At 39.5% G+C, this 27177-nt stretch overlaps 2 protein-coding genes across 2 annotated transcripts; both read right to left on the reverse strand.

Annotated features, from left to right (window-relative positions):
• On the reverse strand, window positions 1-933 carry OR10AD1 (olfactory receptor family 10 subfamily AD member 1; the record flags this gene model as incomplete). The annotated part of the gene is made up of 1 exon (XM_082741097.1): window positions 1-933. The coding sequence occupies exon 1, from the start codon at window positions 820-822 to the stop codon at window positions 1-3; it is 822 nt and encodes a 273-aa protein (XP_082597223.1). The 5' UTR covers window positions 823-933.
• Window positions 934-22998: 22065 nt separating this feature from the next.
• Window positions 22999-23931, reverse strand: LOC309869661 (olfactory receptor 10AD1-like; the record flags this gene model as incomplete). Its single annotated transcript, XM_082741096.1, has 1 exon — window positions 22999-23931. The coding sequence occupies exon 1, from the start codon at window positions 23818-23820 to the stop codon at window positions 22999-23001; it is 822 nt and encodes a 273-aa protein (XP_082597222.1). The 5' UTR covers window positions 23821-23931.
• Between the last annotated feature and the right edge of the window lie 3246 nt (window positions 23932-27177).

The raw sequence follows: 27177 nt of genomic DNA on the forward strand, positions 1-27177 counted from the left end.
TTAGGCCAGGCTGGTCCTCCTAAGAGCCCTCATCATGGCTCCCTTCATTTCCTTGTTTCGAAAACTATAGATGATGGGGTTGCACATCGGGGTGATGATGGTGTAGAGGAGGGAGAAAGGCTTGTCTTTGTCAGGGCCATGTGTGCTGCGAGGGTTCATATAAGAGAACATGGCTGAGGTGTAGAGAAGGATGACCACAGTCAGGTGGGAGGCACAAGTAGAGAAGGTCTTTCCACGACCTGAGGAGGAGGTTCTGCCAAGGATGGAGGCCAGGATGCGTGCATAGGAGATGACAATGAGCACCATGGGGCTGAGCAGCACCACGATGGCATCGGCAAAGATCATCTTCAGACTAAACTGAAGGTCTCCACAAGAGAGAGCTATTACTATGGGGGCCTCACAGAAGAAGTTTTCTATGTGGTTGTCTCTACAGAAGGGATTCCGGAATGACAGATACTCAAGAAAGATGCCATTGATCAGCCCGAAGAACCAGGCAGTACTCACCAGCTTCACACAAACCTGCCGGCTCATGATCTGGGCATAGCTGAGTGGGTGGCAGATGGCAACATAACGGTCATAGGCCATAAAAGCTAAAAGGATGCACTCGGCCACACCTGCACAGAAGACCAAGTACATCTGGGTTGAGCAAGAGACAAAGGAGACAATGTGGTTCTTGACCACCAGGTGGATCAGCATCTGTGGGATGGTGGTGGTGATGAAGCAGACATCCAGGAAGGACAGGTGACCAAGGAAGAAGTACATGGGGCTGTTGAGCCTGGGGTCTGTCCAGGTGATGAAGATGATGAGGCCATTCATGGCCATGGCAAGGCTGTAGAGGGCTAGGAAGAGTGCAAAGAGCAATGCCCGAGTGGAAGAGGAGCTCTGTTCAAAGCCCACGAGGATAAATTCTGTCACTGTGCTGCTGTTCCTTAGGTCCACTGTCTTGGACCTGCTTGAGGAGGTAGAACAGGAAAGGCAAAGGTGAGACAGTTGTAGGGGAATGTTAGGTAGTCACCTGGGCTAAGAGATGCAGCTATAGAAGAAAAATGAGTAGTGGCAGACATGTTGGAACTTTAGTAAACTATGTAATTGGCAGTGTTGTGGAGCAGTGAAAATGCCAGTGTCACTATAGGCTGCATATATAGAATTGTAATATCAAAAATTGAGGAAGCAAAGGATATAGTTTCTTCTGGTTTGGTCAGGCCTCAAATGAAGTACTGCATCTGCTCCAGGACCATAAATATTGAAGGGTAGGCCAGTAACCAAAATGTGTTCAGAGATGCAAAACTAGGGTGGTTGGGCTGGGAACCCATGCCAAATGAGGACTGGTTTAAGAAATGAAGAATTTAAGGAATGAAGTATTTGAGGGGAGGGCATGACGGTTGTTTGCTGATAGAAGATCATATTTAGGAAGTACTTGGGAGATGTTTAAAGACATATTTTTCTAGAAGAAAAAAATGCTCAGTCTAGTGTATATATTTAAAATGATGAATGGTTTGAAGTTTCAGAGGAAACAGTCACATTCTAGCCTTCAGCATTGCCCCTTAAGGGAGAATGATTTGCATAACTCTGGGAACCGCCACGCTTACCCTCTTTCCAGACTCCCTCTCCCAGTAGTTTGTGCTGCTGTATCCACCACCCATGCAGTGCATGCTGGAGATGGGGCCTGGCTCTAAGCTCTCACATGCTTTCCCAATAGGATACAATTTTCCTACAGGGGTTGGAACTTAGGGATAAGCACTTTTGGGTGGAAAGGATGCATCCATTGCTGTGAGACCAGGGAAGCTATGAGTAGGGCATAAATTTAGCCTTTCTGGAATGAAAACTTTGATCTGTCCCTTTGCTTTCAGGATTAGTCTTATTCTTTTCCCGTCATTGGAGAATGAGCATTCAGAATCCTCATGTTCTTTTCTCATTATTGTGACTTTTAGGAAGTCATTATGTTCATGTTAAATCTCTCTTGTACTCTTCATCTTGTCTTGGAGTTAGGATGTCAGTTAGATCCCTTCTACTTTCAGATGCTTATACATGGTTACCATATTCCTTCTTAACCTTCAGTTCTGCCAATCACTCTTCTTCATTTCCTTTTCTCTCGCTCCTTTTTCTACACAATCTTACTCTACCCCCTCTGATAGTCTTTCCCCCTCCTTTCTCCACTTCCACTTCTCACTCTTTTCTTCTCTCTCTCCCTTTCTCATATTTGGTGTGGCTATCTGCCATTCAGCTACCTCTGGTTAGACTGCCTTCCCTTCATGATTTAAACATCTCATGTTGCCTATCTTAATTTTAGAAGAGACCTACCCCACTAACTGCTACTCTTTTCCAGATTGGATTTCTAATAGATGATTTCCTGGTAGGTCAAGGCAGTAGGCCATTCCAATCATCTATACTTTGGAACATTCCCCTTGAACTGTACCTAGAACTTCTCCTCATTGGGGCCCATAAAGGGCAGGGAGGGTCAGAGAGCAATGTTTAACCCAAGAAGCGGCCTGGAATCATGGGCCCAATGGACATGTTGGGTTTGAGGTCAGAACCTGGGCAAGGGAAGGCAGTGAGCTATGCTCCAGATAAACCTGGGACTTGCCCAAGAAAAAACTGAAGTTCAACTGAAGAAAACACTAGGACCTATAGCAGTATATAAATGCTTATTGTGGTTCACTGTCCCAGAAAAATACTCCATGATAACCGGCATCTAGTGCCTTGTTAACTACTAGGGTTAACTAGTCAAGCATTTGTATAAATAAATAGGATAATGACTTGAAAATCACATCCTACCTCATTCTGTTGCTTGGCTAGTGATGATGTTTATCACTGAATCACTGCAGCAAATAATAGAGAAAATCCCATGGTGTTTGAAGAAGAACTGGTCCAGGGAGGATGGTCTGACCAGGTGGGCCACTCTGGAAGAGAATTGTGGTGATGACCTCGTTAGTTCTTCAACATCCATACCACAGATGATCAATGTTTACTTAAATAATAATACTAAGTTACATATATACTGCACATTAACTGTCACATATTCCACTTGTTAATAAGCTTACTTGCTCTTACTTTTTCATAGTATATGTTTTGACCTTCTCAGGACTTTTAATTTTGTCCCAGTGCTAACTGAATTTTAGCACCTCGACTCGAAAATCACATGCTCTCTTAACTGTTATTTGAAGAAACACAAGCAAGAAAATAATAAAGCATTCATTCTCCTTCATCTGTAGACAATCTCATATTACTCTGTAACATAAAACATGTCCTTGTGGTTGTTTCTGACAAAGAATTTTTTGAGACTGGACATCAGAAATTCTTGCTATGTGCTTTAAACCTAATTGTGAATCTCTAAAATATCATTTTTATTGGTGGCCTTAATGATGGCCATTGTAGTATTTAAATTGATCTGTTTTCAGAAGGGTGTAGATTATGAGACTTCTCTGTTAAACCAGAAGAGGATCATAGGATTTTATCATGCCAAGGGTATAGATAGAAAATAAATAACTACCCATGACACCTTGGGCTTCTTATTTAAAGAGTCAAGGGTCTGTAATCTCATTTAAATTAACAATAGTTTATAAAGTAGTTCACACATGCCATGACTTTTTATTGTAATTTCAGGATATAATTTAATCTCATCGAAGAACCTTATTATGTTGGACAATGTAGTTGAGCACAGTTTGGCAAGGAGAGAGGAATAGGGTATAGGTTTTCAGCTGTGGGTCTAGACTGGCTTCAGAGCTGACTAACTTACTGTTCTGAGTCCTTTTAGAACCACTTATAAGCAAAATAGAACTGTTCCAAAGTTCCAAGAGCCTTACAACAGAGCAGGGATTTGTGTTGGAGGACCAGCCAACAGGAAAGTGGAAATAGGACTGTTTTAATATCTTATACCCTATGGTTAACTGTAGACTTAATGGGATTAGAGAACAGAATGCTAGATACTATTAGGGGTAGGGTAGGTAGGGAAGAAGTTCTTCCATGTTCCTGATGTTTCCTTTTACATGGATGAAATTGTGATAGCATAGCACTCTTGACCTTTCTCTTCCTTATTCACACTGATCGGTGGGGAATGGAGTAGCTTACCAGATTGGTGATTTTAGAAGGAGAAACCAAGCACGTGTTTTCTATCCCTTTCCTCTCACCTTCCTCTTGGGAGTGAGGGGCTTTCTTCAGGGCAGGCTCTACCCCTGTTTGAGGAGGCTTTGTGGCTGTATGTTCCTGCTAGTTACCAGGGAATAGGTTTTTCTGTCCAATTCTCTGCTTCTGAATTAGGAAATCCAATGACTTCAATGTCTGCTTTGTTATTAGTAAAGGTAATGTTTTAACCTCCACCTGCAGACTCTGTCTTATTTCTCAGATGATTCAGAACCAGGTGGGAAGAGCCATGCTATTTTAAAAAAATTTTTAAAATTTCAGTGTTCCAGAATTCATTGTTTATGCACTACACCCAGTGCTTCACGCAGTACCTACCCTCCATAATACCCACCACCAGGTTCAACCAACCCCTCACCCCCCGCTCCCCTCCAAAACCCTCAGTTCATTTCTCAGAGTCCACAGTCTCTCATGGTTCATCTCTCCCTCCAATTTCCCCCAATTCACTTCTCCTCTCCCTCTCCCCATGTCTTCCATGTTATTCCTTATGCTCCACAAATAAGCAAAACCATATGATAATTGACTCTCTCTGCTTGACTTATTTCACTCAGCATAATCTCCTCCAGTCCGGTCCATGTTGATACAAAAGTTGGGTATTCATCCTTTCTGATGGAGGCATAATACTCCATTGTATATATGGACCGTATCTTCTTCATCCATCTGTTGAAGGGCATCTTGGTTCTTACCACAGTTTGGTGACTGTGACCATTTCTGCTAGGAACATTGGGGTACAGATGGCCCTTCTTTTCACTACATCTTTATCTTTAGGGTAAATACTCAATAGTGCAATTGCAGGGTCATAGGGAAGCTCTATTTTTAATTTCTTAAGGAATCTCCACACTGTTCCAAACTGGCTGCACCAACTTGTGTAAGAGGGTTCCCCTTTCTCCACATCCTCTCCAACACATGTTGTTTACTGTCTTGTTAATTTTGGCCATTCTAACTGATGTAAGGTGGTAGCTCAATGTGGTTTTGATTTGAATCTCCCTGATGGCTAATGATGATGAACATTTTTTCATGTGTCTGATAGCCATTTGTATGTCTTCTTTGGAGAATTGTCTGTCCATGTCTTCTGTCCATTTTTTGAAGTGATTAACTGTTTTGTGTGTGTTGAATTTGAGGAGTTCTTTATAGATCTTGGATATCAGCCCTTTGTCTGTACCGTCATTTGCAAATACCTTCTCCCATTCTGTGGGTTGCCTCTTTGTTTTGTTGACTGTTTCCTTTGCTGTGCAGAAGCTTTTGATCTTGTTGAAGTCCCAAAAGTTTATTTTCACTTTTGTTTCCTTTGCTTTTGGAGACATGTCTTGAAAAAAGTTGCTGTGGGCAATGTTGATGCTCGGCTGATGACCGAGGTTACTGCCTATGTTCTGCTGTAGGATTCTGATGGGCTCCTGCCTCATGTTGAGGTCTTTTATACATTTCAAGTTTATCTTTGTGAATGGTGTAAGAGAATGGTCGAGTTTCATTCTTCTACACATAGCTGTCCAATTTTCCCTTCAACATAGTATTAGAAGTCCTAGCAACAGCAATCCGACAACAAAGAGAAAAAGAAGGTATTCAAATTGGCAATGAAGAAGTCAAACTCTCTCTCTTCACAGATGACATGATACTTTATATGGAAAACCCAAAAGATTCCACCCTCAAACTACTAGAACTCATACAGCAGTTCAGTAATGTGGCAGGATACAAAATCAATGCATAGAAATAAGTTGCTTTCTTATACACTAAAAATGTAAATACTGAAAGGGAAATTAGAGAATTGATTCCATTTACTATAGCACCAAGAACCATAAGATACCTGGGAATAAAACTAATCAAAGAGGTAAAGCATACAGAGTACAGGAACAGGTAAAGTTCCTGCATTCGAGGAACTACAGAACACTCATGAAAGAAATTGAAGAAGACACAAAAAGATGGAAGACCATTCCATGTTCATGGATTGGAATAATAAACATTGTTAAAATGTCTATACTGCTTAGAGCAATCTATACTTTCAATGCCATTCCAATCAAAATTCCACCAGCATTTTTCAAAGAGCTGGAACAAACAATCCTAGAACTTGTATCAAACCAGAAGAGACCCCAAATTGCTAAGGAAATGTTGAAAAAGGAAAACAAAACTGGGGGCATTACATTGTCTGATTTCAAGCTTTACTACAAAGCTGTGATCGCCAAGACAGCATGGTACTGGCACAAAAACAGACACATAGACCAGTGGAACAGAGTAGGGTCTCCAGATATGGACCCTCAACTTTATGGTCAAATAATCTTTGACAAGACAGGAAAAAAATACCCAGTGGAATAAAGAGCAGTGTTATTTACTGCACCCCTTAAAATCCCTAACAATTATTAGTGATATAATCACATATATGGAAATAAAATTTAAACAAAAACGTGTTAGAGCTTTGATTACAACAACAAGAAACCATGAGTTACAGAGATGTCTGGGAAGATCCTGAGAGGGAAGAGTTCTCTGATACATGTATGCTGAATGCTCAAGGTATAGTGCTGGTGGGTTCAGGGAGAGAAGTCTACATTCCTTGAACCCAGGAGGACAATGAACAAAGTGTGCTATTGTAGCCTACATGGGTGGGAAAATGTCTCATTGTAATGTTAAGGTTCTGATTCCTGTCCTACTCACCAAAGAGAAGCAGGATACTGTTGAATACATTCAACAGTTAGCCACAATGTTTCTGTAGTTTTCCTAGCATGCTATGACCACAGGAAAGAAAATATCACACAGCACTGTATCATTAATTTATTCTGGAGAGTATGTTTATTTTAGGAATGAAAATGGTTCACTTAAGTTGTAAATGAACTTATCAGCCTTGTTTAAAATCATGCGTGTTCTTAGAAAGCTTCAGCTTCTGTAAGGGTTGGCCATCTTCTTGCAGGTCTGGTGTAAATAAAATGTGCCTCTAGTAATTCCACATCTAACACAGCTTGAAATCTAGTTTCTCTTCTGCATGCTCTAATCCCTTCCCTTTTTTTGGATTAAACACATAATTTCATGACCTGAAAGCCAAAAGCACTATTTTCCTGAGCAGAAAAACTTTAAGGTGGTTATATTTATCCTGGGGTTCATTGAGCTTAGGGAGTCAGAAGATTCAGTGTGTCCAAGCTTCTCTGAAATGTTGTATGAAAACGTGTGTGTGAGAGCACTTTTCTTGAGAGTAAAACGAAGAAAAACACATTTGTGGGTATGGTAGTTGTGAAGATTAAGAAGAAATCTATTCATTCAATCAAAATGTGTGTGTGTGTGTGTGTGTGTGTGTGAATTACACAGAAACATATTTGTAGTAGGGAAAGTGCTCAACAAATCTAAAGTTTCCTTTTCTAGGTCACTGGATAAATAAAAAATATTACTTAAGACATTTACATTTTTAAATGTCAGTAATCTTCAAAATGCCTGAAGCCTTTTGAAAACTGAATATGCAAATTAAAAATGTATTTCCAAGCATTGTTACATTCTGGGGCAGCATGCAGTACAGCTGGGGGTAGGGATATGTTACGATATGTGATTTAACTGCACGGTGATATGGTTAAGAGCTCCTGTAGGGCTTCAGTAAAATGCTACAGTATTTCAGAGTAATAAAATAATGACATACTCAAGGAAAAAGTGCAGAAGAAGAAAAAACATCAACTCAAGAAAAAATAGCTGCTAATGACTGACAGATTCAGAGGTTGTTCTCAGAAAAGTGCATTTTGGGGCACTTGGATTACTAGTTGGTTAAGCAACTGCCTTCGGCTCAGGTCATGATCTTGGAATCCCAGGATGGAGTCGGGCATTGGGCTCCCTGCCAGAAAAAAATAATTGTTTTTCCTTCTGATTTTGTACATTATTCAGAATGCCCTGTAATTGTGGCATTTCTAAAGATTTTTTTAAAAAAACATTTTGTTTATTTATTTGAGACAGTGTGAGAGCCAAGTGGGTGTGTGTGGGGGGTGGCAGAGGGAGAGGGAGAAGCAGGCTCCCTGTCGGCGGGGAGCCCAACTTGGGGCTTGATGCCAGGACTCTGGGATCCTGGTCAAAGGCAGATACTTAAGCGACTGAGCCACCCAGATGCCCCTAAAGATTTAAAATTTGAGAAGTAACTTTGGAATCCCATGATTTTCACGAACAGAGCTGTATGAAATTTGAGGAATTTAGGAATAAAATTGGAAGGCAATGGAAAAGAAATTTTGCCATGTAGAACCTAACAAAGTTGTTAGACAAAAGCATATGGATCCATGGCTGAGAAGATATTTGGAAGATTGATGTAAATGACTTTTAAGGAAGGCAGCTAATCATCAGTGTGAACCCCTGGAGAGTTCTGCTGGCAACTCTGTTACAACTTAGCAACATTTCTCAACTTCTTAGGAGCTCACTTTAGATGTGTTTCTCTATTTCCTTTGCTGTGCAGAAGCTTTTGATCTTGATGAAGTCCTAAAAGTTCATTTTTGCTTTTGTTTCCTTTGCCTTTGGAGCCGTATCTTGAAAGAAGTTGTTGTGGCTGATGTTGAAGAGGTTACTGCCTATGTTCTCCTCTAGGATTTTGATAGATTCCTGCCTCACGTTGAGGTCTTTTGTCTATTTCGAGTTAATCTTTGTGTATGGTGTAAGGGAATGATCGGGTTTCATTTTTCTATACATAGCTGTCCAATTTTCCCAGAACCATTTATTGAAGAGACTGTCTTTTTTCCACTGGATATTTTTTGGGCTTTGTCAAAGATTATTTGACCATAGTGTTGAGGGTCCATATCTGGAGTCTCTACTCTGTTCCACTGGTCTATGTGTCTGTTTTTGTGCCAGTACCATGCTGTCTTGGTGATCACAGCTTTGTAGTAAAGCTTGAAATCAGGCAATGTGATGCCCCCAGTTTTGGTTTTTTTTTTTTTTCAACATTTCCTTAGCAATTTGGGGTCTCTTCTGGTTTGATACAAGTTCTAGGATTGTTTGTTCCAGCTCTTTGAAAAATGCTGGTGGAATTTTGATTGGAATCATGAGAGACTATGGATTCTGAAAAACAATCTGAGGGGTTTGAAGTGGCGGGGGGTGGGGTGGGAGGTCGGGATACCAGGTGGTGGGTATGGAGCACTGGGTGTGGTGAAAAAATAATGATACTGTTATGCTGAAAATAAATAAATAAAAAAAAAAAGAAAGTATAGATTGCTCTAGGCAGTATAGACATTTTAACAATGCTTATTATTCCAATCCATGAACATGGAATGGTCTTCCATCTTTTTGTGTCTTCTTCAATTTCTTTCATGAGTGTTCTGCAGTTACCCAAGTACAGATCCTTTACCTCTTTGATTAGTTTTATTCCCAGGTATCTTATGGTTCTTGGTGCTATAGTAAATGGAATCAATTCTCTAATTTCCCTTTAAGTACTTTCATTTTTAGTGTATAAGAAAGCAACTTATTTCTGTGCATTAATTTTGTATCCTGCCACATTACTGAGCTGCTGTATGAGTTCTAGTAGTTTGAGGGTGGAATCTTTTGGGTTTTCCATATAAAGTATCATGTCATCTGCGAAGAGAGAGAGTTTGACTTCTTTGCCAATTTGAATACATTTTATTTCTTTTTGTTTTATGGTTGCTGTTCCTAGGACTTCTAATACTATGTTGAACAAGAGTGGTGAAAGTGGGCATCCTTGTTGTGTTCCTGATCTCAAAGGGAACGCTGTCAGCTTTTCCCCATTGAGAATGATATTTATTGTGGGTTTTTCATAGATTTTATGAAACTGAGGAATTTTCCTTCTATCCCTATACTTTGAAAACTTTTAATCAGAAAGAGATCCTGTATTTTGTCTAGTGCGTTTTCTGCATCAATTGAGAGGACCATGTGGTTCTGCACAGCAAAAGAAACAGTCAACAAAACAAAGAGGCATCCCACAGAATGGGAGAAGATATTTGCAAATGACAGTACAGACAAAGGGCTGATATCCAAGATCTTTAAAGAACTCCAACTCAACACATACAAAACAGATGATCATGTTAAAAAATGGAAAGAAGACATGGACAGACACTTCTCCAATGAAGACATACAAATGGCTAACAGACACGAAAAAATGTTCCTCATCACTAGCCATCAGGGAGATTCAAATCAAAACCACATTGAGCTACCAATGATTTTTAAGGCAAATCCTTACATATTTAGAGACTCAAAAACCATCAAAAATCTGATCTATTACCTTATAGGGAAGCAGCAAGGCTAACGGCATAAAGTACAGGGACTTTGGAGGCAAGCATACCTGAAATTCAATTCTCACTTACTATAATGTGGAGTTGGCTAGCTGAGACACAAGTTTTTTTCTCATATAAAACAAGCATGAACTAAAATAACATGTAATTAGAGGTTGCCACAGATTAGACAATAAATAAACATTAGTTTTGATCTCTGTTTCCTCTCAGTCTCCCTTGTGGTTTCACTTCACAAGTGGAAGGAACATTGTAAAGATCTGGCCAGCTTCCCACATGCAGAAACCCAGAGAAAGAGGAGGATCACCTCCACCCTAATGGTTCCTGCCTCTCTCTATCAGGAGGGTCTTTCTATCTAACTCAGTACTTGCACCCCCCCAATGTATGTGAGTCCCATTTTCTCTTAATTTGACTTGCAGAAACATTGCCAAAAAAACACAGCAGCCTCAAGATCTATAGTACAATCTCTAAGAGAGGATCATCCTTGAATCACTTCTCAGTTTCTCTTTCTCCAGGGAACAACAAAGAAAAAGGCCAGATAAATAGAAAATACTGTCATGCACAAACATAAAGAGGAGGAAGCGTTGAAAATAAAAAGAAATGAGATAAAGTAATCCTAGAGATAGTGGAAAGATCCCAACCACACAAAACAAAAAAGAAGGAAAAATGTTAAAGCCAAAGAGAGAATTAGAGAGACTGAAACAAAGAGAAGGAAATAGGAAAAGAGGGTGCATTATGTGACAAGATGGGGTATATGTAGAAAAGTGATGACCAGGTGGATCATTGCGGGAGGGAACAGAGAGAAGCACATCAAGAGACAGAGAAGTAAGGACCCAAATTTTGGCACAGAAAAAAATGAGAAGAAAAGCCAAATGTGGAAAGACTGCTGGCCAGGCAGGATTGGCATGGCTCCCTGGTCATGAGGAATCAGAACTAAATAGCCAGGTACTACAGTTCTGCTCCCTCAAGTTCTAGAAATGCAAGATCGACCTTCTGGATTGTCTCCCTCTTTGCAGCAATTAGAGACAGGTCTTCATAAATCAGACAGGCCCCACCAGATGCATGCAAGCCAGATGCCCCCCAGCCAGAGCCATGAGGGCTGGTGGGCAGACTCTGAGAACCTGATGGAACCTCAGAGGGGTGATCAAGAGAATGGAGTAGCTTGGAGAGAACTGGAAAAGGAGAGACAGAGCTAGGCATCTAGAGAGGGAGAAGTGGACAAGGTGGGGGTTAATGGAGTCTCCTTCATGACCTCTGTGTGAAGAGCTTGATGTGATCTGAACACAGGTGGTCATTGAGAGAGCCAGGAGCTATTCATCTTTGATGGATTCAACTGATTCAGGGTCAGCTTTCATGCAGAAGTGAGCACATTCACTAACCTTCTCCATGGACTTTGGTACATGAAGGTGATGACATTGGCTGTGCTGATCTCAGACCCAGAGGAGGGATCCACAGGCATAGAGTGAGGGTGTAGTGAATTCTGCTGCAAACCAGCAGCTTGTTTATAGGGCAAGGAGGACATATACACAGGCAGGTGTGAGCTTCTAACTGGTTTCTGTTGGGAGCCAACTGTAATAAGGCCAACAATCTCTTGTGAAGTGTTACCATTCTAACTGGATCCCTGGGGAGAGTCTTATCCCAGTTCATTCCAAGGCTCCCTTGTGAGGCTCTGTCCATGGCAGGCATCCTGGAAGGTCTAGAATAGTCTCAGGTTTTCCCAGGAAAGTTCTACTCCATTTACCAGATAACCTGATAGACAAGGTGGCCTGGCAAATATCATTATCCCTGTGTCAGCTTCAAAACTGGGAGCCCTTTAACTATGATCTACTAATTTTATTTTGAATTGATTTTCTAGTTACAGGTTCTATGTCATAGGCAACATTCCTTGTGTCCCCAGTTAAATATAATTTCATACCATTATGGTACATTCAACACAATAATTAACATTGGCTAAGTACCACTTTACTCCAGTCGCCTTATTAAATGCGGTCAATAGGGTGATAAACACAGTGTCACAAGCTCTCCTTGGTAACATGCTCCCCTCCTAACCGCCATCCTCTACCTTTTCCTCTTCACACTTCATTTCTTGAAATCTGGAAGAATCTTCCTTCTCTGATGCACCCACTGTTCTTCCAAAATCCTCCCTGCCTCATACTGAATTTGATTCTGCATAACCCAAAGAACCACAGTTATCCTCACATATCCTCTAAAGCTCTTCTTTCTACTCCTGGAGAGCCTGGACTCCTATAAAATTGAAATTTATGATGCTTGTGTCCTGACTCATTCTATATGTGCGGGATGGCTTTTTCTCTGCATGCTACCATACACTGGGTCTTACAAAATCTAATTTAATTGGGGCATTTAAAAAATATTTTATTTATTTATTTGACAGAGAGAGAGAGAGAGAGAGATCACAAGCAGGCAGAGAGGCAAGCAGAGAGAAGGGGAAGCAGGTTCTCTACCGTGCAGAGAGCCTGATGCAGGGCTCGATCCCAGGACCCTGAGATCATGACCCGAGCTGAAGGCAGAGGCCCCACCCACTGAGCCACCCAGGTGCCCCTAAATGGGGCATTTTTTTTTTTTTTTTTTTTTTACCATAACTCAGTTTGGAGTAAGACACAATTTTAAAACCTAAGGCACAAAAACCAAGCTTCAGGATACTGACCTTTGCAGTACAAGGTGTCTGACATTCCTTCAGATATCCATCCAAAACCTCCTTAAAAAAAAAAAAAAAAAAAAGGACCAACTTGTCCAGTTCTTTAAAAATAGCTATTTCTGTACCTTCAATTGATATGCTAAGAAGGAATTTTCTTGCTCTCCTCACTTCCCTATAACCTCTCATCCACATTTTATGACTGAATTCCAATCCAAATATGGGGTTTTTTCATCCAAGCCCCAAATCTGGGTGAAAAAGTAATTATAGTTGACCCTGGGACAAAACTTTAGCTCCCCCAAAACTAATAGCCTAGTGTTGACTAGAAGCCTTACTGATCACATAAACAATCAATTAATACATATTTTGTATTTTATATGTATTATATATTGTATTTGCACAATAAAGCAAGCTAGAGGAAAGAAAATGTTATTAAGAAAATCATTAGGGGGGCGCCTGGGTGGCCCAGTGGGTTAAAGCCTCTGCCTTCAGCTCGGGTCATGATCCCAGGGTTCTGGGATTGAGCCCCGAGTTGGGCTCTCTGCTCAGCAGGGAGCCTGCTTCCTCTTCTCTCTCTGCCTGCCTCTCTGCCTACTTGTGATCACTATCTGTCAAATAAACAAATAAAATTAAAAAATATAAAATCATTAGGAAGAGGAAATACATTTAGAGTACTGTACTGTAAAAAGTCCACATGTAAGTGGCGTTGCACAGTTCAGACCTGCGTTGTTCAAGGGTCACTTCTAAATCAAAACAAGTGATGTCCAAAGTCATATTTCTAGAGCTATTAGGGCAGAGTTGTTGGCTCTATTGATGCTACATGAGGTAGGTCTCTATATATTTCCTTTTATTTATTTTCTCTATTGACATTCCATAAATTTATATGCATCTTTCCATGAAGAATTAACTGTTTTCAGTAGGGTTATTCCTATGTACTTTATATCTTGGATACTATTTAAAGTGGTATCTTAAAATTTCAATTTTCTAATATGTTTGCAGATATATAGATTGCAATTCACTTTTGCATAATGATTTTGTCCAGTAACCTTGTTAAAACCTATGAATTTTAATAAATTATCTGTACATTCTTTCAGTTTTTCTATGAAGACCACCACATGTCATCTGTAAATGAAGACAGTTTTGCTTTTTCATTTCCAGTTCTTATAACAATTACCTACTTCCCTCGGTTTATTGTATTTTCTAGGATCTTCAGTACAATCTTAAGTATGTATACACAATGGAATACTACTCAGCCATCAAAAAATGAAATCTTGCCATCAGCAATGATGTGGTATCATGTTACATGAAATAAGTCAGAGAAAGACAATATCATGTGATCTCACTCATATGTGGAATTTAGGAAAGAAAACAGATGAACATACGGAAAGGGGAAAAGAAGAAAGGAGAGAGGGTAACAAACCATAAGGGACTCTTAATGATAGAGAACAAGCTAAGTGTTGATGGAGGGAGGAGGGGGGTGGGGATGGGCTATTAAGGGGGGCACTTGTGATGAGCACTGGGGTTGTATGTAATTGACAAATCACTGAATTATGCTCCAGAAATCAGTAACCAATATTGCACTGTACATTTACCAACTAAAATTTAAATGAAATAAAATACTACCTTGACTAAAAGTAGGCATAATGGTTACTTAGGCTTAATTATGATCTGAAGGCAATTTTAATGTTTCAGTTTTGGAGGGTATTTGCTATTGAGTTTTGGAGTATAATCACTTTAATAGCTTAAGGAAGTTCACTTTTATTCCTGGTCTGCTGAGAAGTGTTGCTTTTTAAAAAATTACGAACAGGTATAAATGTTGAATAAAACAGATGTCTTTCCTGATCTACTGAGATGATCATATGGTTTTTCTTCATTTGTCTGTTAGGGTAGTCATTTACATAATTCATTTTTAAAGAGAGATTTTACTTATTTATTTCACAGAGAGAAAGAGAGAGATCTCAAGTAGGCAGAGAGGCAGGCAGAAGGGAGGGGAAGCAGGCTTCCTGCTGAGCAGAGAGCCTGAAGCAGGGCTCTGTCCCAGGACCCTGAGATCATGACCTGAGCTGAAGGCAGAAGCTTAACCTGCTGAGCCACCAAGGCGCCCCTCATTTTCTGATGTGCTATCAACTCTGAATTACTGGAATAAACTCAGTTTTGTTCAGGACATAAGATATTACATTTTTAATACATTGTAGGCACAGTTTTCTTTAAGAATTTTGCAACTATGTTTGAGAGGGAGTGAGATTAGTTGATTTGGTCTTTATTAAGTTTTGGTATTGAAGTTATCACTTAAAAAGTTGAGGTGTCCTATGTCTGGTTATTTATAGAAATATTATAGAAATTTTTTTCAAGTGTTTATTTCAATTCTAGTTAACATAAATGGTAAATTTGGTTTCAGGTGTGGAATTTAGTAATTCCTCATTTACATGTAACACCCAGTGCTCATCACAAGTGCCCTCCTTCATAGTCATCACCCTTTTAGCCCATGCCCCACCCATCTCCCTCCATCAACCCTCTGTTCTCGCTAGCTAAGTCATTTATGGTCCACTTCCCTCTCTCTTTTTTCCCCCTTTCCCTATGTTCATCTCCTTTCTTTCTTAAATTCCACATATAATTGAAATCATATAATATCTGTCTTTATCTGACTGTTTCACATAGCATAATACTCTCTACCTCCATCCATGTCATTGCAAATAGCAAGATTTCATTCTTTTTGATGGCTGAGTACTATTCCATCATAGATGTATACATACATGTATATATATAACACATCTTCTTTATCCATTCATCATTCATTGGACCTTTGGACTCTTCATAGTTCAGCTACTGTTGATAATGCTGCTTTAAACATCGAGGTGCATGTGCTCCTTCAAATCAGTATTTTTGTATCTTTGGGTAAATACCGAATAGTGAAATTGGTGGGTCTTAGGTTAGTTCTATTTTTACCTTTTTGAGGAACCTCTATACTATAACAGCAAAAATCAACTATTGGGACCTCATTAAGATACAAAGCTCAGCACAGTGAAGGAAACAATCAACAAAGCTAAAAGACAACCTATGGAATGGGAGAAGATATTTGCAAATGATGTATCTGATAAAGGATTAGTATCCAAAATATAGAATTTTTTTTTTTAAATTTCAATTCAACTTTTGTATCAACATGGATGGGACTGGAGGAGATTATGCTGAGTGAAATAAGTCAAGCAGAGAGAGTCAATTATCATATGGTTTCACTTATTTGTGGAGCATAAGGAATAATAGGGAGGATATTAGGAAAAGGAAAGGAAAAGTGAATTGGGGAAATTGGAGGGGGAGAGGAACCATGGAGAGACTGTGGGCTCTAAGACACAAACTGAGAGTTTTGGAGAGGAGAGGGGTGGGGGGGATGGATGAGCCTCGTGGTGGGTATTAAGGAGGGCACATATTGAATGGAGCAGTGGGTGTGGTGCATAAACAATAACTCTTGGAACACTGGAAAAATAAAATAAAATAAAAAAATTAAAATTTCAGTATAGCTAATGTACAGTTTTATTTTAGTTTCAGGTGTACCATATAGTGAGTCAGGTGTCCCATAGAGTGATGGTACCATTTAGTACCACATGGTGACACATCACACAGTGCTCATTATGACAAGTGCACTCCTTAATCCCCATCACCTATTTTACCCATCACTCCATCCACCTCCCCTCTGGTAAGCGTCTGTTTGTTCTCTACAGCTAAGAGTCTGTTTCTTGGTTTGCCTGCCTCCTTTTTAATTTTTTTTAATCTTTGCTCTTTTTTTGTTTCTTATATTCCACCCTTAATGAAAGCATGACATTTGTCTTTCTCTGACTGATGTATTTCACTAAGCATTATACTCTCTAGCTCCCATCATGTTGTTGCAAGTGGGAGGATTTCATTCTTTTCTATGGCAGAATAATATTCCATTGCATATATACATATATACCACAACTTCTTTATCCATTCATCTCTCCATAGACACTTGGGATGTTTCCATAATTTGGCTATTGTAAATAATGCTGATAGAAACATGTATTATCCCTGCCTATACCCTCCCTATAATGTTTTTCTATTTCTGGGGTAGGTACCCAGTGGTAGTATTACTGGATTGTAGGGTAGTTCTACTTTTAACTTTTTGAGGAAACTCTATACTGTTTTCCACAGTTGCTGCACCAGTTTTTAAACCTGTTATCAGATATGTCATTTGCAAATCTTATCTCTTGTTCAGTCGGTCACCTCTTATTTTGTCAGTTGTTTTGTCAGTTGTTTCCTTCACTGTGCAGAAATTTTATTTTGATGGAAAACTAATATTTTATTTTTGCCTTTATTTCCTGGCCTCAGGAGATATATCTGGAAAAAATGTTGCTATAGCTGATGTCAGAGAAATTACTGTCTGTGCTCTCTTCATTCTACTTTGAGTTTTGCATATGGTGTAAAAAATGGTCCAGGATCATTCTTTTGCATGTAGTTCTCCAGTTTTCCCAACACCATCTGTTGAAGATACTGCCTTTTTCCTACTGGATATTCTTTCATGCTTTAGTCTAAGATTAGTTTCCCATATGATTATGAGTAAAGCATTTCTAGGTTTTCTATTCTGTTCCATTGATCTGTGTGTCTATTTTTTTGGTTGGTACCAGCATGTTTTGATTACTAGAGCTTTGTAATATAACTTTAAATCTGAAATTGTGATACCTTCAGATTTGCTTTTCTTTTTCAAGATTGCTGTAGCTATTTGGGGTCTTGGTGGTTACATATAAATTTTAGGATTTTTTGTTCTAATTCTGTGAAAAATGCTGTTGGTATTTTGATAGGAATTGCACTAAATGTGTAGATAGCTTTGGGTAGTATGGACATTTTAACGTGTTTTCTTCCAACCCAGGAACATGGAACATCTTTCAATTTCTTTGTGTCATCTTCAATTTTATGGAAATATTCTTTTTTTTTTTTAAAGATTTATTTATTTGACAGAGAGAAATCACAAGTAGACAGAGAGGCAGCCAGAGAGAGAGAGAGGGAAGCAAGCTCCCTGCTGAGCAGAGAGCTCGATGCGGGACCCGATCCCAGGACCCTGAGATCATGACCTGAGCCGAAGGCAGCGGCTTAATCCACTGAGCCACCCAGGCACCCCTATGGAAATATTCTTAAGCTAATGATTTATCTTTATGATTACAAGTGTGATCATTTTTCCCTTCTTCTTTTGTCATTGTGGAAAATAATATTTTTCTAGTACTTTTTTCCTATTTATCTAAGCAGATGTCATAAATTTTCCATGGTATTATGTTAGAAATTAAAAAGCTTATATTAGTAGTCTATTGCTGTATAACAAATTACCACAAATTCAGGGACTCAAAGTAATACAAATTTACTATCTTACAATTTCCTTGGGTCGGGAGTCTGGGTATGGTTAGCTGGGCATTCTGCTCAGGGTCTCACCAGGCTGAAAGCAAGGTGTCAACCAGGCTGTGATTTTCTTCTGAGGCTCAGGGTCCTCTCCCAAGCTCACTGGTTATTGGCAAGATCTATATTCTTTGCAGTTGTACCAATGAGGTACTCATGTCCTTGGTGTCTATCAGTCAGCCATTGCTGTCAGCTCCTGGAGGCTGCCTGTAATTGCTTGCCACATGGATGCCCAGGCAGTTTACAATATGGATGTATGCTCTCTTCCAGGCCAGCTGGAGCATTATCTTTCTTTGACTTGCAGCTCCTCTCTAGTCTGCTACACTGGAATTTTACACAAGATAAATTTTATATTTTGACTTCCATTGTTGAGAAGACAGCTGTCAATCTAATTGTGCTTCTTTTGAAGGGAATCGGTCCTTTTCTTCAGGCAGCTGTTTTTTTTTTTTTTTTTTTCTCTGAGTTCCTCATTTTCAGATGTCCTAATGGTGTGCCTATGTGTGTATTTCTTTTTACAAGTAACATATTATGGTATACTTAGGGCCTCTGTAATCTGTGCGCTGATATCTTCTTAAGTTTTGGAAAAATCTTGGCTATTTTCTCTTCAGATAGTATATTTGCTCTATCTATTCTTTGTTTCATCTTCTTTGTGACATATCTCCCACTTTACTAATCCTCTTATCAGCCCTCCCTAGATCTACTTAAATGTAGATTGACTGTTCCTGGGTCTTAGATCCCAAATTCTTCACTGCCTTTTTAATGCTTTAGTTCTTTCAAGTGGATGGTTTAAAATATTTTATACAGCTTTTGTTGTTCTGAGTGACATAGCTGATCCAAATTACACGGTCCATCAATATCAGAAACAGGAAGCCTCTTATAATTCATTCTGTAACATCTGTAGTTATGGGCCCCTTTCAGTCTTAGTATTGTTTAAGTCCATTTATTTTTGATCAGTCATGTCACAGACCTGTGAAGTTATTAATTTCTTCTATCAATTTCATCAGTCTCTGGATTTGTTTGAATCAATCTATTATATGCATTTTTATTCCTTCTATGTTCCTTGCATAATCTATTATTCTGGAATTGAGTTGGTAGCTTAGTTTATTACTTTTTAACACTTCTTTTTTTCCTAATAAAAGAAAGTATTGCTCCAGGTACATCCCACAAAATTGTAAGTAGTTTCATTACTAATTTGGGGCTTGCAAATTTTTGTAATTATTACCACAATCAATTTTTGTGTTGAAGGCCTGACATGAAGTATCAGGTAGAAGGAACTGAGGTAAATAAGCCTTCAGCAGGGGGTTTTATGTTAGGCTTTAGGCTGTGTTTAATGTTTTCTGTAGTTGTGGGGTCAGAGGCCAAAATTTCCTCACCTGTCCTTGCTTTTGTTTCCTTTGTTGTCTTTTTTGTTTCTCTATAAACTCCTTCTTAAATAGGGTCTGAGTGTTACAGCTCTTTCAGCTGTGATCCTGAAATTCTACAGCCTTACTGATGTGGTGGTAAGGTAGAGGCGAGTGGAAGCATTCCACAGTTCTATGATTAGGTCTCAGTCTTACAGTGAGCCAGTGTCCTTGGGCTCTAACAACCTTCACTGGTCCCTCTCAGCACTACTGTTTGTTTTGTTTTTGTCTTTTGTTGTTGTTGTTCTTTCATGGATCCTTCCCCTGATTTGTTAGATTCTCATCAAAATAATTTTCCTTGATGGTAAACAGTGTTCTCTGGGCTTATTTCCAAATGCTAGCTTGTCCCTTCCCCCTGCTAAAGCACAAGGGATTTTTTTTCCCCTCATTGTTATCATGACCAGAGTTGGGCAGCTGGAAGTAAAACTCACGAAACTATGAGAGCTCCTCTGAGGGTAAGCCCTGAGTTTTTATCTCTGAAGTTAGTCCATTCTCAGTCTCTAGTAACTGGTCAATTTCCCTTTAAGTAATCTGACCAGGCTCCAGTTGCATATTTTACTCCCAGAGAGCTTATGATTTTCTGTGTTCACCTGTCTCCCAGTTTTGGGGGTGGTGGTTTCCCCTGCGACTTCAATTCTCTGATAGATCTAAGAAGTGTTGCTGATTTTCCCTTTGTTTACCCTTATTCCTTGGTGAGGATGGGAGTGCGAGCCTCTTACTTCCAAGCTCTTTACTCTTTCCATGTTGGAGTAGTCTTATATTCATTCCTTGGAGGTATATTAATTACAATTATGTTTCTTAATTTCCAACCATAAGAGTTTCCTTCTAGTTATTGTTTTGTTACTGCTTTCTTATTTAACCTCATTATGGTCAGAGAACTTGGTCTGTGTGACTTCATATCTTTGAAATGTTTTGAGATTTACTTTATGAACTAGTATATTGTCTATTTTGAGACATTTTCAATTTGTGTTGAAAATAATATATACCTGGTACCTGTTACTAGGTCAGTCAGTGTGCTGGAAGGAAATGGTTGACACACCAAATAGGACTAATGAGGGTGCTTACCAGGATGTGGAAGGATTAAGGGAAATCAAAAAGGGATGGTGAATCATCCTGGGATCTCAAGAGCAGGGAGCAGGTACCACCTATGGGGACAGGGAAGGGAGCTGTAGAAGGCCACCTGACAGTAACTCTGGGATATCAGATGAAGCAGGAGAATAAATATTCCTATGCCTTCTTCTCCTGCCTTCCTCTATCTTACTAAGTAACTCTTACTAGCTAAACCCGACCAGTATGTAGAGGCAACAAAACCCACTGAGGCAGCCAACAACGGTCTGTCTATGAGGACAGAGACCAGAGGGAAAATGTGTGTATTTCATTCTAAAGAGGCAAAAAAAGTATCTATCTACCTTCTATTTAGATAGAAGGTAGAGTGGACCTTTCAAACAAATGGAACACATGGGTGGGGAAATATAAGCACTGGAGAAAGGAGGAGATGGATAAAGTCAATGAGAAAAATGTTGACATTGTAGGAAGTATTCCCATAATTATTCCCACAAGGTTTTCATGGGTTGCACTAAATGGCATGTGCAGGAGTCCTACTGTAAATGAGCAAAGGTGATGAATGTTAGGATTTAGCTGAACAGGAATGTGAGGCTGATGGGAACAAGGGAAAGACGACTGCTGGGTGAGTGAAGTTTGGGTTGAAGTAAGAGATGAAAGGGGCAGAATTTAAGTAGGTGTCCATGCTTGTGGGCAGGCAGGAAGGCATGATTGGGTATAACTTGGGAAACCTGGAGTAGAAGTAGGCTTAGATAGAGACAAACACCCAGGTTTTAGAGCAGGTTTTATCACAAGTACTGACATAGATTGTTGCCATGGCAGTGCCAGCAGAAAGCTTTCTCACAGTAAACCAGAAATGTCTTTGTAGATAGAATTCTGAATAATAAATTCTTGGTTTCCCTACTGCCTCTTCTTTTCCCATATCAATACCTCTCATCATCTGCCTCATTCTGCTCTTTTAATACTTTATCTCCTGACCAGGGCTATTCAAGCTCAGCACTAATGATTCCTTCAGCTGCATAATTCTTTACTGTGGGTGCTGTTCTGTGAATTGTAGGATGTTTGCGGCACCCCTAGCCTCTACCTATTAGGTGTCAGTAGCACATACCCTCCTTCTTTTGTGACAATTAGAAAATGTCTTCAGATATTGCCAAATATCTCCTGGGGGAGAGAATTATCCCTGCTGAGAATCCCTGAGCTAAGACATTAGGTAACTGACTGGGGTAGGGGAGAAAGAAGGATGTGAACAGTGTCTCAGGAAATGTAGTGTATTATAAATAAAACAAGACATAGGGAGGAATCTTCATGAAGAAAGGGAAACATTTAAATTGTAAAACCTGCATCCAGGCCAGTGACAAAATCTTCTAGTGGAAGCAGACAAATGCACAAATAAGTTAAAGTGCTCTTTTTAATATTCTTATAAAATGCAGATGTCATGGGAAGCTTCCCTGACTCCAGGAGATTTTGTTCTATAGCTACCACTCCCAGTTCATCGTTTGAGGAAGTGGGTGCTCTCCTCAGATTTCCTGATCTTGCTTCTGCCTTCCCACTCCCCCATTAATAATTCACATGCATCTGGCATAGACCTCCTCCTCTTGTTTCCTTTGAGGAGTAATACAGTCCTCTTCCGCCATTCTTACTTTTTCTGGGAACTTCTTGGATAATTTTGATGCCATCATATAGGGATAATGTCACACACCTCTTAGCATATTTCTCTCACCTACTGCCTTTCCCCTAACTTCTGTACATCCCTTTGTTTCCCTTATAGTTTTCAGTATGATCTTTTCCTTAAGATGAAGTTCCTGCTATTTGCCTTTACCCTGGAAAGAAATGCTCCAAAGAATGGACTGGTCATTGTATTACTTTCTTCTCTTGAGGAGTCTACTACTTATCCCCCAATTTTGGAATAAACTTTTCCATTTCATTATGCTTGTCCCTCCAATTATGAACATGTTTCAGTAAGAGGAATTTGGAAGGATCAATCTACACTGGGTGTAAATCAGACAGATGAACATTAGACATCATCAGGATCTTCTGGGTTAGATGCCTGTAGGAAGAAATCTTTGAATGTTCTTTCTTAGAGCCTTTCAGCATGGGAATGTTACCCAGTTGTCAGGACTCGGAGGGAGCTTCTCTTCCAGGAGGCTTCCCACTAGACAGACTCTGCTTAGGCCAGGCTGGTCCTCCCAAGGGCCCTCACCATGGCCCCCTTCATTTCCTTGTTTCGAAAACTATAGATGATGGGGTTGCACATCGGGGTGATGATGGTGTAGAGGAGGGAGAAAGGCTTGTCTTTGTCAGGGCCATGTGTGCTGCGAGGGTTCATATAAGAGAACATGGCTGAGGTGTAGAAAAAGATGACCACAGTCAGGTGGGAGGCACAAGTAGAGAAGGTCTTTCCACGACCTGAGGAGGAGGCTCTTCCAAGGATGGAGGCCAGGATGCGTGCATAGGAGATGACAATGAGCACCATGGGGCTGAGCAGCACCACGACGGCATCAGCAAAGATTGTCTTCAGACTAAACTGAGGGTCTCCACAAGAGAGAGCGATCACTATGGGGGCCTCACAGAAGAAGTTTTCTATGTGGTTGTCTCTACAGAATGGACCACGAAATGTCATATAATCAAGCAGAATGCCATTGATCAGCCCGAAGAACCAGGCAGTACTCACCAGCTTCACACAAACCTGCCGGCTCATGATCTGGGCATAGCTGAGTGGGTGGCAGATAGCAACATAACGGTCATAGGCCATAAAAGCTAAAAGGATGCACTCGGCCACACCTACACCAAAAACCAGATACATCTGGGTCAAGCAGGAGGCAAAGGAGACGATGTGGTTCTTGACCACCAGGTGGATCAGCATCTGTGGGATGGTGGTGGTGATGAAGCAGACATCCAGGAAGGACAGGTGGCCAAGGAAGAAGTACATGGGGCTGTTGAGCCTGGGGTCTGTCCAGGTGATGAAGATGATGAGGCCATTCATGGCCATGGCAAGGCTGTAGAGGGCTAGGAAGAGTGCAAAGAGCAATGCCCGAGTGGAAGAGGAGCTCTGTTCAAAGCCCACGAGGATAAACTCTGCCACTGTTGTTCCGTTCCTTAGGTCCACCGTCTGTGGTCTGCTTGAAGAGGGAGGACAGGAAAAGTACATAAGAGATCATTGTGTATAGACGCTACCTAGTTGTATAAAAACAGTTTAGGACAAACGAATGAAAAAGAAAGGAATTTTAGTACATTCCATGTGAGTCTCAGAAGAGTCATGGGCACTGAAAATGCCAGTGGTGAAAGATCTGGGAACCAGGTGACAACATTTAGAAGGAAACTTTAAAGAAGACTCGGTGATGAGTATTAAGGACAGCACATATGAAGCACTGGGTGTTAAACACAAACAATGAACCATGGAACACTACTTCGAAAACAAATGATGTACTGTACGGTGACTAACATAATGTAATAAAAAAAAAGACTCAAGGAGAATCTGAGAGGTCCATTTAAATAACAAGAAAGCACTTGTGATGAGCACTACATGTTATATGTAAGTGTTGAATCATTAAATTCTACTTCTGATACCAATATAACCCTTTATGTTAACTAACTAGAATTTAAATTAAAAACTTGAAACACAAATAAATAAAAAGTAAGTTTATAATAAATCTTAATGGGTTCTGCATCTAGAAGAGTGAATTTTCTTTTTCTATGTAATCTCAATGAATGGAACTTAAACTAGAGAGTAGATATGTCTGAGAAAAAAATGACTGATATTTCTAGATGTACATTTCCCCCTCTCTTTACTATAAAAGTAATGCCTGTTCATTATAGAACATCTAGAAAATACTAAAAAACAAAAGCAAAATTAAGTAAATTAAAAGAATAATCAAGACAATATGGTACTGGCACAAAAACCCGACACACAGATCAATGAAACAGAACAGAAAATCCAGAAATGGACCCTCAACTCTATAGTCAACTAATCTTCAAAAAGGCAGGAAAGAACATCCAGTGGAAAAAGGACAGCCTCTTCAATAAATGGTGTTGGGAAAATTGGATAGCTACATGCAGAAGAATAAGACTGGACCATTCCCTTACACCATACACAAAAATAGACTAAAAAATGGATGAAAGCCCTAATGTGAGACAGGAATTCATCAAAATCCTAGAGGAGAGCACATTCCGTGTGAGTATCAGAGGAGAACACAGGCATCACCCTCTTCAATATCTGCTGCAGTAACTTCTTTCTAGACACGTCTACAAAGGCAAGGGAAATAAAGGCAAAAGAAGAACTTTGGAACTTCATCAACATAAAAAGCTTTTGCACAGCAAAGGAAACAGTCGACAAAACAAAAAAGCAACTGACAGAATGGGAGAAAATATCTGCAAATGACATATCAAATAAAGGGCTGGTATCCAAGATCTATAAGAACTTACCAAACTCAACACCCAAAGAATAATCCAATCAAGAAATGGGCAGAAAAACAATCTGAGGGGTATGAAGTGGCGGTAGGGGTAGGAGGTTGGGTACCAGGTGGTGGGTATTATTGAGGGCACGGATTGCATGGAGCACTGGCTGTGGTGCAAAAATAATGAATACTGTTATGCTGAAAATAAATAAATTAATATAAAAAAGAGAAATGGGCAGAAGACATGAACAGACATTCCTCCAAAGAAGACATCCAAATGTCCAAAAGACACATGAACAAATGCTCAATATCACTTAGCATCAGGGAAACACAAATCAAAACCACAATGAGAAACCACCTCACACCAGTTGGAATGACTAAAATTAACCAGTCAGGAAACAACAAGTGTTGGTGAGGATACAGAGAAAGGGAAACCCTCTTACACTGTTGGTGAGAATGCAGTCTTGCACAGCCACTCTGGAAAACAGTATGGAGATTCCTCAAAAAGTTAAAAGTAATAGTACCCTATAATCCAGCAACTGTACTTCCATGTATTTATCCAAAGGTTAGAAACACTGTGATCAAAAGGAGCACCTGTATCCCAATGTTTATAGCAGCAATGACCACGTTAGCCAAACTGGAAAGAGCCCAGATGTCCATTGACAGATGAATGGATAAAAATATTATACATATGTAAATAGTGAAATATTGCTCAGCAATCAAAAAGGATGAAATCTTACCATTTGCAACAATGTGGATGGAACTGAAGGGTATTATGCTAAGTGAAATAAGTCAATCAGAGAAAGACAATTATCCTGGTTTCACTCATATGTGGAATTTAAGAAACAAAACAAAAGATCATAGGGGAATGGAGGGAAAAATAAAATGAGATGAAGTCAGAGAGGGAGACAAACCCAAGGAGATTCTTAATTATAGGAAACAAACTGAAGGTTGTTGGAGGGGAGGTGGGTGGGAGAATGGAGTAATGGGTAGGTGATGAGCATTAAGGAGGGCACATGATGTAATGAGCACTGGGTGTAATGTGTAAGGGATGAATAAATGAACTCTACAGTTGACACTAATGATACATTAGATGTTAATTAATTGAATTTAAAATAATAATACTAATAAAAAAGAATCATTCAGAGTGCAACGTCAGTATTTTAGTTCATGTCTTTTCTATTATTTTGTTTTCTATGTTTATATTTTAAAAGCTTTTAAGATCAACATAAGGCCCGAGTAGAACCTGCCTTCAAAACTGAAGTGCTGGGGAGAAGTGTATATTCAGGATGAAACACAGCATTAAATCCTGATTGGAAGATCTGCTAAAAGTCCAATAGGGAAAAAGTATATAAAAGATAAAAACTCACTTTTTGTTTGAATGGGCAACTGGGAACAATTGCATTCCATTCCATTTTATAGCAAAAAATTTTACTCATTTAATAAGTGAGTGCCTACTGTGTTCCATATATTGTGCAAGGTGCCAGGGATATAGAATCATGCATGAGAAATTCTCTCTGACTTCATGGGAATTATACTATATATCAAGTCATTAGATCAAGGCACTAAGTAGGAATATAGATAATCCATATAATAGATGGGTAATATTAATGAAAAAGCATACATTTATAAGCAAATATATTTCAACTCTATGCTTCTATATAGGGAATGTACTCTTTTGAAGGGTCATGGAACACTTGTAAAATACTGTTGATCTATTAGGGTATAAAGAAACCTTAAATGAATTCCAAAGAGCCAGAACAGTTCAGACTATATTCACTATGCTAACACACTGAAGCCTGAGGTCTGTCCATGTGATGAAGATGATAAATCATGTTCAGCAATGAAAAATTTTTGTATAAAGGAGATTTCTAAAAATTGTGTTTATTTTCTTCCCTTGAGGGAGAAAAAGAGCACAGGTGCTGGTCAGCTTATATATAGGATTCTGCTTA

Source organism: Mustela nivalis (assembly GCF_964662115.1).
Source record: "Mustela nivalis genome assembly, chromosome: 7".
Lineage (NCBI taxonomy): Eukaryota > Metazoa > Chordata > Mammalia > Carnivora > Mustelidae > Mustela > Mustela nivalis.